This window comes from Dasypus novemcinctus, chromosome 2 (genome assembly GCF_030445035.2).
Source record: "Dasypus novemcinctus isolate mDasNov1 chromosome 2, mDasNov1.1.hap2, whole genome shotgun sequence".
Classification (NCBI taxonomy): Eukaryota; Metazoa; Chordata; class Mammalia; order Cingulata; family Dasypodidae; genus Dasypus; species Dasypus novemcinctus.
In genome coordinates, this window is record NC_080674.1 from 179477585 (window position 1) to 179489601 (window position 12017).

General features: G+C 47.7%; 1 protein-coding gene across 1 annotated transcript in view; it reads right to left on the reverse strand.

Moving 5' to 3' along the window:
- Window positions 1-12017, reverse strand: part of SLIT3 (slit guidance ligand 3) — a 640577-nt gene that overhangs the window by 201691 nt on the left and 426869 nt on the right. The window contains 1 exon segment of the mRNA XM_058281983.1: window positions 5975-6046. Coding sequence (XP_058137966.1) covers window positions 5975-6046 — 72 coding nt within the window.

Below are 12017 nucleotides of genomic sequence, written 5' to 3' on the forward strand. Positions count from 1 at the left end.
GGGAGGGTGGTGGGGGTAAGAAACTGCATTAGATGGGTCAAGGAAGGTCACTCTGAGGAGGTGACATTTGAGCTGAGACCTGGAGGACCGGAGGGGTGGGAGGGTGCAAAACGAGTAGCAAGTGCAAAGGCCCTGAGGCAGGAAGGTGCTTAGGAGCTGGAGGGGCAGTACAGAGCCTGGAAAGCAGGATACAAGTGAGGACCCAGATTGGGTAGGGCCTGGCAGGGCAGGGCAGGAATGTGGGCGTTCCTCCAGGCACCGGGACAGAATGGAGGGCTGCGGAGATGCTACACAAGAATGGGCGCTTTGGGTCCAGGTTGATCCCTGCATGCCCCTCCCCACAACTCCCTCACCCTCACACAAGATCACCTCCTGTTCACCAGGGCGGAGACAGCCCTCATTAATCTCGGGAAGCAGGAGGGCAGACGCGGGCAGCGCGGCAACACAGCCTAACTAGAGAACACAAAGGCCGCCTGCCCGGCTTTGTTTTGAAACTGTCAATTCTAAATTCTGCTAGCAAAGACAGGGGTTATTGATTTTCCCTTCTGGAATGCATGTCCTACAGAGTCCTCGCAAATAGAAACTGAAAAACAGAGGAAAACGTAACTGCTGAGGAAGACAGGGCAAGGGGACATTTTTTTTTTATTTGAAAAAAAACAACAGTCCCTACTGGGTTTTGTTTTTTTCTTAGTACACTGTTGGATTGGGGTTTGTCATCTCGCTTTTCTCCCCGTTCATTGCTTCTTTCCTATGTCTATGTCTCTCTGATGATTATTTCTCTTTCCCCACCCCCTTCTTCTCCTGTCTTTGTCTGGTACCTAGCATGGCGTTTGCATGCAGTAGGTATTTAATACTGCTGTGCTGAATGAATGCTCTCTAGCTACCTGTCGGTGTAGGTGAGTGTCACCCTCTCCAGAGCAATCTGTCCATCCAACTGCTTTAAACACTGCACTCCTGGCTCTTGCAGGCAGGCAGTGGAAAGGAGGGTGAGCCCACAAAACCAGGTAGGTCTTTCTGTAATTGCAAAGAGAGGCATCCCCAGCTAATTACTCTCCCTCTCTCTTCTGGGAAGCAGGAAGCAATTAGGGGCTTCCATCCACTAGGGGCGGGGTGCAGTAGGGCACTGAGTCCCTTTGTGTGTGCATTCCCCTGGCAGGGCTCGCCACCTACTTCCTTTCTCTTGGCTCTGACATAAGTCACATGCCTGCCTACTTGCTTAGGTCAGCAGGCCCTCTGCTTTCTAGTAGCCTTCTTGGTCACTTTTCCATTCTGCCTGTTGCTGGCATTGCTGGATGGGAAGGGATCTGGGTGGAAGGAAATGTCTATGGGTAGAACCCAAGGGGCGGTTGGCCTGTGTTACAAGGGCGGGCTAGGTAGGGAGGTCCGAGCAGACTTTGTCTACTGACTGGCTACGTTACCCACACAGAAAGAAACGTCATTTCCTCTTCTCTCCTTTCCTGCAGGGGGATGTCAAGACAAACAATGAAAACCCATGTCAAAACTATAAAATGTGTAGGTAAAACAGACAATCCTTCATTCTTTTTCCTCTTAATGAAATATATGATGCCACCGATAGGCCCAATTGGTTGTCATTTCATGCATCATTTAATTTTAAACCTGATACTCCAAAGATGTATCTTCTACTCTTATTTTACTTAAAGTAAGAGCAGAATAGTGTTATATTCCCTGGACTCACATGAAGTGATACAGGAGGCTGGAGGCTGGGCAGTGGTTCTTAAACATGCTGAGGACAAGACTGTGCATCCCTGAGATTTAAAATTTGCTATTCGTTATTCAAAAGATAGACAAGGCGGCGGACTTGGCCCAGTGGTTAGGGCGTCCGTCTACCACATGGGAGGTCTGCGGTCCCTGACCCGTGTGGAGCTGGCCCACGTGCAGTGCTGATGCGCGCAAGGAGTGCCCTGCCATGCAGGGGTGTCCCCCGCGTAGGGGAGCCCCACGCACAAGGAGTGTGCCCCGTAAGGAGAGCCGCCCAGCACGAAAGAAAGTGCAGCCTGCCCAGGAATGGCCCCCCACACACGGAGAGCTGGCACAACAAGATGACGCAACAAAAAGAAACACAGATTCCTGTGCCACTGACAACAACAGAAGCGGACAAAGAACATGCAGCAAATAGACACAGAGAACAGACAACTGGGACTGGGTGGGGAAGGGGAGAGAAATAACTAACTAAATAAATCTTTAAAAAAAAAAAGACAATATCCATGTGGGTAACTGAGGACTGGTAGCAGTAGGAGTGTTTTCTTAACCAGTTTAATACAAACTCAATATCTGCAAGGCACCTCCCATTTTACATGTATTAATAAATGTTTAAAGTGCACAATTTGGATTACCACCTCTACCCAGATGCCTCTTCTCCCTGAATTTGCTACTTGCTCTGGCCTTGCATCTCCATTACCCACATGACAATTCCCCTGAGGAATGTAAGATTATTCAGTCTGACTCCCTCTTATTAAAACCAAGGAAAGTGAGTCTCAGAGATGTCGTGTGGCTCGACCAAAGTCATTCAACTAGCAGGAACAGCACGAGAAGTCAGATGCAACAATTTCCTAACACATGGAAGATGGGCCCTCCAACCATCCACGGGAGACAACACTGCTTACACCCAGCATGATTAAAACCCAACTCACGGTCTTCTGCTCTTAGATCCTCCTCCTGCCCTTCCTCTCCCAAGAAGCTTCTGTCTCTATAGCTCTAGCACAGATCTACGTATCTTATTCTCTGCTGTTTTCTCCAGAACTGGCATTTAGTAGGAGCTCAAAAATATATTACTGCATGGATAAATATGAGTCTGTACTGCCATTCTCCAGATTGTCTGACCTTGGAACTCATCATTTTCTCACTTCCTTCCTTGTCTATAAGCTCATTGATTGACAAGTTCTGTTGACTTTTTTCTTAGCTCCTTTGAAGGTGGACAATCCTTTCAGTTCTGGCTGTTCTTCCCCAAGCACCAGCCCCGTTCCCTCATGTTGGGCGTGTCTCAGTGCCTCTACAGACATCTTGGCCGCGGGATCCAAATCCCAGACTCCTAGCAGCCAAGGTCCTCCACCGCCTGGCCTCCACCTCTCTTTCTAACCTCAGCACCTGCTATTCTGCATCACAATCCCTCCACCCCCTCAAGGTGCCTCTGCTGGTGTGCTGTGCAACACACCTTACGGTGCTGCCTCCACACTTGGCACACACTATTTGCCTTGTTTACACGGTGAAATCAAATCATCATTCCAGTCCAGGTAAAGTCTTTACAATGATAACGACGACGAAGAAAGGCAGCAACAACAGCTAGAACTTTCTAAATACCTGCCATGTGCCAAGCATAGTACTAAGCTACTTTGATGGACAAAACCCCATTTCACAGCAGAGAAACCTAGGCTCAGAAGTCAAGTCATCTAAGGCCACAGGCTCAGCATTAGAGCAGCTGGAATTGAGACATTGAAGTACCATGATTTTAACCTGTAGGCTACACTACCTAAAGCTATTTTTCTTCTCTGAACTCTGGCAGCTGCTTACTATGTGTAGCCACTCACTTGCCAACTTCCATGCTGACTTTTATATGACTAAACATTCTCTTGTAGGCACATGTTTGTTGCCCCCAGTTAAACTGTAAGGGAACATGAACGATACTTCTGGGCTTTATAGGTTCTGCCCAAGAATATGTGCTGATTGAACTGATATCAAATATGAAGTAATCAATCCCCTTTTAGTTTTGTTCATTAATTCTTCCTTTAGGCAGTAGGTTTATTTCCTACCCCCTGCCCATGTCCTGGCTGATCTCAGGCTCTTGAGGAACCCGCATCTGTGTGGGCTGGAGAAGGGGGGGCCCCATAGCAGTTTCTGCACTGACGCAGGTGACTGAGCTCTTGAACCTTTTGGCTTCTGGGGCCTTTGTGCGGTTAGAGATATCACAGAACAAGACAAAACCAAACCAAACCAAAAAATCCCTGAGCTGCCTGAGGACCACTGAGGGATTTAATCACTTTCTTGAGAATAAAAATAGAGCTGGTAAATATACAGTCCTGCTTATACATCATCACTACATGTTTCTTCGGGTTAACTGATACATTTGAAATTAGAGCCACGAAGTCCCACAGAGCTATAGCTTTATGGACATAAAAATGTTCATTTTGAAAAAAAAAAAGAAAATGTTCATTCTGGGCTTAATCAAGAGCTGGCTGACCTTGAGTTAGTCATTGCTCCTCTCTGGGCCTCAATTTTCTTGCCACCAAACTGGGGGGTTTTAGAGGCTCTCTAAGTTTCCCTCTTGGCCAGACTTTCTGTGATGCAAATTAAAACAATCTGTTGGTTTGGGTTCTTGTGCATGCTCTTGAGTTCCTGGAATCCAAGGAATAAAGTGCTATAAAAGCACTCTGCAATGTTAAACGTGCCACCTCGGGGTGAGAGATTATCTGTCATTATTTATTTAGTGGTTTTGAAGGTTTGGTTTATTCTGTGTCTCGTTTTCTCTGGGAGATAGACCGAGTCAGCAAGTTTTTCCTCGTGTGAGGCCTACACCTGCCCTGCCAAGGAACCCGTCTTTGGCGCCACCGGCCCCTCCTGCTCCGGGGGCAGGCCGCCTCCTGTTCGGAAGGTCCCTTGCAGAGTTCTCACTGCCTCCCTGCTCCCTTCACACACACACACACACCCAGATGGCGCTGTCCTCTTGTGTGCTTTGTGTGTTAAACAACAGACGCTTTCCTCTAAGGCCTCAGCAAGGGGTGGGGGCAGAGAACCTACATCTGGAAGACATCATCAGCTTCCCTTCTGTACCCCAGTAAACTACAATTCCTGCTTTCGTTACAGGGAAAGTGACAGTTAAAGTCGTCTAAAAAATAAATAAATGAAGGGAAACCCTCAAGTTGACTTCTCAAGTTGCATTTGAGCCTGTGGAGCAGGTCAGTGGGTAGAAATGTTGGCACAGGCAAACCAGACCTACTCGGGGCCCGTCTCCCAACACACGTTCTGAACACGTGGCCAGCATGTGTTTGGGTGGAAAATCCAGGCGCACTCTTTATGAGGGTTAGGGCCCACGAGTCATTGGTAAGGGCCAGCAGTGGAGGCCAGGTAGGAAATGATGCAGGTTGTTTGGCAAATTCAAAAATGTGGTGCAGTTCTTTGTGGTGATGGAACAGTCTCTATTTTGTGGTGGTGGTTACACGAATCTACGCACATGATAAAACCGTAAAGAATGATACACGCACGCAAGAGCACGCACAACTGGTGAAATCAGAATAGGGTCTGTCGGCTGTATATGTCAACTTCTTGTTGTGCTATCGCACTATGGCTACGTGAACTGTTACCATTGGGGGTAACTGGGTGACGGGTGCATGGGGCCTCTCTATTTTTTTTCCTTCAATTTTCTGTGAATCAGTAATTATTTCAAAATAAAAAGTGACCTGCACACGCACCCACACACAGCCCTACCACTGGATCGGGCTAAATCTCCTGCAGGTCCTGGGACCCCTGGCCCAATGTTCTCTTAAGGGAGCCCCTTGTGACCCTGCTCATAACTGTGAGATCTTCATCATCATCATCCAGGTAGCCATTTAGAAAACACTTACTAGGTACCAGGCACCAGGCTTTTAAAAAAAAAACGTTTTCTCGGTTGCACAGAACACTCCCCGTTTTATAGAAGATGATGATGTTTGGAGAAACCGAGTCGTGCCAGGGGCCACAGAGATGCTGTCAGGCCAGGCTCTGACCCCGGTCTGTGACTCAGCGTTCGTCTCGGGGACCAATCATCCACACAGAGGGGCGCTCTGGGAAGCTGTGGCGCAGTCGGAGGTGTGTTTCCCAGAAACCACTAGAGTACAACCCTCCACCTGCCTCCAGCGGCGCCTGGACAGAAGCAGTGTGAGGCACCACGTTGCCGCCTGCCCGCCCCGTCCCTCACCCGCTGCTCTGGCCAGAGAGCCCGAGTGAGCCACACGTGCACAGAAGCAACAAAAACATCACTTACAGGTTCTTCACGTCGGCGATGCCACGGAACGCCTTCCTCGGGATCCCCTGGATGTGGTTTTCGCTCAGATCTCTAAACAAGAAGAGAAGAAGCACAGGGCGTTTAAGACGGAGGCCGGCTTATCTGCATCTCATTAAGATAACAAAAACCTTGGAGGCTTCCTCTGCGGTCACAAGTGTTCGGGGATTGTTTAGTCTCAGGCGGGCTGCTACAAGCCTTCGCATTGTTCCGAGCCGCCGCCTTCGCTGAAATGGTTACCAGGAGGGAGCCGTCGCCGGCAGGGCGGGCTCTGTGGGTGGTCTCGCACCTCCAGGCCACGAGCCAAGATGCTGGGTTATTTGTTGCACACACTGCACCCAATTCTGTGTTTCGCCACCTTTCAGGGAGACCCCTTGGCCCTGCCGCTGCTGCAGGGTCGACACCACTCAATCTCCCATCTCTCTGGGCTGTCCTTTGCTACCCGGGACTCTCAGCCTCTGTCTTTGGGGATTGGAACGGAGCCTGGCCATTCGGGGTTTCTGATGGGGGGTGGGGGATGGTGGGAGGGGCTCCTTAGCTAATGCCAGAGTCCCAGAGACTCTGGGAGCTTCTGGCCCTTCTTAGGGTCAAGTATGAGGCATTCAAACTGCATTTCCACAAACCCTGGCAGATAGGGGTCCATCCACCAGTAAATAGCACTAATGTGTTGCTTTCAGGAAGGTGAGGGACAAGTGTCTAGTCTTGGAGCTAGCTTAAACCCAAGTTTTGTCCCAGGGTACTTTTAATCCCCGCCCAAAGCCTCAATTTCCTTTTCTAAAACCCATGCAGGTTTTTGTTGTTTGTTTTTCTGATTTTATTTTCAGGCCAAACACATGGACTTATTTTAAATCAGAGCGTAGCTGGCTTGGGCTCTCGGTGAGTAACCAATCCGCCAAGACGCGCCAGGCCTGGGGACTGCATAAGGGAGCCCTGCGGAACACTTCCATGCCTCAACCACGGCTAGTTTTGTTTATTTTTAAAACACACACAAAAAACCACTCAGATATTAAGGTAAAAAAATTAACCACTCAGAGATAACCACTGCTACCAGTTAGGAGTAATATATATATATAAATATATATAAATTTAACCACTATGACCTCACAGTGTGCAGGCTGTTAAAATCTATTGTTTCACTCACTATATTAAGTACATCTATCCACGCCCTGAACTGTACATCTAAGCCAACACTTTTCACGGCTGTGTAACATCCAGATGCATGGATGACCGTGATCCCAGCTCACTGGGCATCTAGATGAAGATGGTGATTGTTTTATTATTGTTGTTATTCTTATTTGTTGTTTCAAGAAACAGTAGGATGAATTTCCAAGCCCATCCACTTTGGGGCATTTGCCCAACTCAATCCTTGGAATAAAGTCCTATCTGTAGACCTTGCTGGATCACAGGGAAAACAGATCTTCAAACGCCGAATTGCCCACAGACAGCTTGTATCACTGGACACTGGCACATTGATTTTTCAACAGTACCTAATCTAAAGCTAGAGACAATGCCACATAGATTTGGAAGGAGTGGTCAGACAATCAACCCCCACTAAAACCTAGGCCTTTGAAATGAACCATTTGCAAGGGGACAGAAGGAAAATAAAGACTAAACGAGAGGCATTCCCCGTTCTGCTCTCGGGAGCTGAGCTGCCACGTTCCGGTACTTGGGGATCATCTGGGGCCACTCTAGGTACCCAAGGCTCAGAGTTGGGGTAGGGTGCACGTGCGCCTACCGGCAGCTTCTGGGACTAACAGGGTGCTTGCCCCCCATTTCGATCCCAGTTTCCTCTGCGTGCACTGATGTAAGGAAATTGAGATGCACAATGAGCGCGTCACAGGTTCCCCCGGCTGGCCCTGATTCGATGAGCAGGGCTCCAGCCTGCAGTCGGGGCGCTGAACAAAGCCCATGATGACAGCAGAGGTCAGACGGAGTCACCGAGGCCACACAGCTGCTCTTCATCAGAGCCCAGGTTCTGCCCTCTAATTCAGTTTCCACCAGGCATCTGGGCTACCCCGAGGCTCTGGCAGCCACCACGGGCCCCATCTTTTGTGCCAGGTGCGGGCAGGCCTGCTGTCTTCGGGCACTTGGGGAGAGGAGTTTCAGGCCTGCTTCTTCAAAATCAGGGGTACGGGCAGCCAGCAGAAGAGAGGCTTAGAACTGTCAGCCCTAACCAAGGCAGGGAGGTGGGAAGAAGGGGCACAGATTCCCGTAAGGCGCTAACCCTTTAAGCATAAGGTGTGCCCAGACACGTCCCCTAGTGCACAAAGGTTCTGGTTTGCAGTGCTGTTTAAGAGCACAACTGGCGATGTTGCTGGAAGATGTCCCACAAAGGCAATCGCACAGCAAAATCCTTCAGCTACTTGGGTTTCTGCTCGCGGGTTGCTTGCTGAAAATATACCCTGCCTTACTCATAGTTTCAGGAGTTCAGTTTAAAGCACTGCTTTCTTTCCACCTCCTTGCCCCAACTGAGCAAAACAGCAAGTTGTGGGGAATTTATCTGTTCACCACGACAATCTGCTTGTAAACTTTGTTAATTTTATTTTCCATTGAGCTGCTCTTTTCTGGCTAACAAAACTGCCCGCATGCGACTGCAGGACTGTATATTGATTTTGTAAATACCTCCGGTGGGCGGACAAACCGACAGCTCCGGTGGTGTTACTGACAGGGCGTGGAGGAGGGTTCAGGGCTGGGGGCTTCGTTTTTGCTTCCTGTCCCCACACAATTATTGCCGGGCCTTAGTGAGGGTTCCTAACAGTACGTTTATCTCAGTGTGATGCCAGAGCATGGAGCTATTGTTAAACACTCTCCTTGAGAAAGACAAGAGCCACCATTTTCATCGGACACTTAAATAAAAATAACAAAATCTATCCAGAATGCCCAAGAGCCTATTTGGGGCCAATTGCTTGTTCAGGTTTTAGTGCTTTGCCTTTCACGAAGGAAACAGCTCACGGCGAGGAGAGCGGATATGCTAGGCAGTGACCAGAGAAAGTTGTTCGTTTTTGTTTGTTTTTTTTTTTTTAGCATTAGAAGAAAGGTCTGAGGTTAGAGTAGGGGGTGGGGGTGGGAGATGGGCTAGGATTTCCTGGGTAAATAAAGGAAGATGGCTGGTGGGAAAGACTTCCTTGATCAAGAAGTGGGGCTGGGAATTGGGATGACTTTTTAAATAATTAGGGCTCTGAAGGAAAGGAGAACTACATTAGCTAAAGTGCATTTTCCAGCTTCCGGAAAATGATTAACCGACTGATTATTCCATCCAAAAACACAAGACCAAAGAGGACTTATTAAGGAGACAGTAAGTCAAATAAGAGTTGGCAAGAACCAATATATCCCCCTTCCAGCCAACTTCCCCCTCCTCCTTTTTAATTTACTAAAATGCTTTGGACACAGATTAACTTTCTTCGCATATTTATTATTGCTTCATCTACCTTGAAACAGGAACTGCAGACACTTTGATAAATGGATTGAAAGGTTGTCTAGTTCCAGCGGAGCTTTTGAAATGCTTCCCGTAGCTCTTGCTGCAATGTCAGTCAGGCTTTGTTCTCTGAGTTACAGTGAATGACAGCGCCCACCGTCACCCCAGCCCTGCCTGCCCCTTGTGTATGGGCAAGATCACAATACAAGGAGTAGGAAAATGTTCTCCTCTTTGCTCCGCTGGGGACAGTGTATTTGTCTTGGTCACAGTCATGCTGCAAAGAAGTCCTGTCTATGTTTAAGGGTGGTTTGTCGGGGATTTTCTCCTAGTAATTCTTAAGCTATAAAATGGGGCTAAGAAGTTCCTTGAAATTAGAGGAATTCCTGTTTCTGAAGTGTGAGGAACCACTTATTAGGCATATGAACATGCAAGATACTAAAATGCTCAATGCCTCAGTTTCCCCATCTTTATACTGGCACTATTAATATTATCAATCTCAGCGGATAATTGTGAAAATGAAATGGACTGATAGAGTAAAACACTTAGCCTAGTACCTGGAATATTGTAACCATTCAATGAATGGCTGCATTTATTTCTTGAACTTTCCCCATTGAACCCTGGATCACTTATATCATCCTGTATCATCACCCCCAGTATATATGCCTACAACTCTGCAAAGAACAAAACTCACTCATGCTGCTAATACTCTTTCTACAAAATCTGAGGGCAGGATTAAAGTTTCCCATCAATTATCATCTAGACAAGAGTATCCATATTGGATTCTAGATTTCTTTGGATGAAATAGGACAGCTGGATCCAGAAAAATAGTCAGTCTTAGGTTGAACTCTCTCAGAGGGCAAGGATTCAGGGGTTACATGACTGATTAAAAAAGGAAGGGAAGGACGCAGCGGGAGGGGGAAGGGGAAAAGGTGTGATGAGGCAAGTCTTGGCCTTAGCCCTGTTGGCTAAGGTGGGGAGCTCCTGTCTCTAAATGAGGGAGGTGGGCCTTTGTCCCTGCATTGGATGTTCCTAGGTTATGGATCAACCAATATAAATGCAAATTCCTAGGCTTTCTCTGTTTTGCATGAGTGAGGTAACTCTAGAAAGTTAAGGGCAGACTGCTAAAGTTTCCAGCTAGCCACAGTAAATAGTGCCTCAGACAGTGCAGCTCCTGAGGGCTCTGGAGACATCCAGACACTAGAGGCAGGGCAGACAGTGCCCTACCAGTGGGCCTTACCTTGGAATTTATGCTCCCCAGTGTGACAGAGTTGGACTCATTCGTGGGTTCCCTGCACATGGCTTTTCTGTTCCTTCTATTTGAACCTATACTAGACAGGTAAATGTCCAAGAGACTTAAAATCTTTGGTCCATCCATGTGCCAGCTGGGCCCTGAATCTCGACAGAGTTGGAACACCTATTTTTCAGTTCATTGGACTCACCCAGGACAACTAACAAGGTGATGATGATGACCAGCGCCCATCCCAAGGAGCAGAGAGAGTCTGCAACTGCAAGCAAGCAGTTCCATCCATCTGCCCCATGGCACCTAAGCCCACTCTCGTTTTGAGGCAGAGTGGGCATCACCATCCCAGAATCCTCAGGATTGGGGAATGAACAATGGACTAAAACAGACTTACTATTATTCTACTCTAAACTTACAGTTATTCTAGCAATGGAAGAGCTTGTCTCATTGATATAAAGGCAGTGGCTGGGAAGCAGATGTTTAATTGATAGAGCGTCCGCCTACCATATAGGAGGTTCAGGGTTCGAACCCAGGGCCTCCTGGCCCGTGTGGTTAGCTGGCCCACCTGCAGTGCTGCTGCATGCAAGGAGTGCTGCATAGGGGAGCCCCACGCGCAAGGAGTGTGCCTCGCAAGGAGAGCTGCCCCCTGCGAAAAGCACAGCCCTCCTAGGAGTGGCACCGCACACACAGACAGCTGATGCAGCAACATGACACAACAAAAAGAGACACAGATTCCCAGGGCCACTGAGAATGCAAGCAGACACAAGAACACAAAGCGAATGGACACAAGAGAGCAGACAAAGCGGTGGGGGGAAGGGGAGAGAAATCAATCAATCAATCTTTAAAAAAAACGAAAATAAAAATAAAGGCAGTAGCCACCAGAGGCTCTGAAGGGAGAGAGAAGGAAGAATAGTATAATATGGGGGCATTTTCAGGACATTGGAATTTGCCTTGCATGACGGTGCAATGATGGATACAAACTATTACGTATTTTGTCATAACTTACAAATTTGCATGGGACAGAGTATAAACTATAACGTAAACTATAATCCACGGTTAGTAGCAATGCTTCAATATGTGTTCGTCCATAGGAACAAACGTACCACACTAATGACGGATGTTGTTGACGTGAGACAGTGTGAGAGGTGGAGGGAGGGGGCCATATGGGAATCCCCTATATTTTTTATGTAACATTTATGTAATCTAAAGTTTAAAATTAATTAATTAATTAAATAATAATAAAAAAAAGAGTTCCCAAATGTGAGCCTTTAGCAGCAAAGACAAAAGAAGCAAGGGATTGGTGCCAGTACCAGTAAAGGGGACTCAAAGAGATCCAACCCAAAGCACTCAGAAAAAGGCTTAAAGATAGT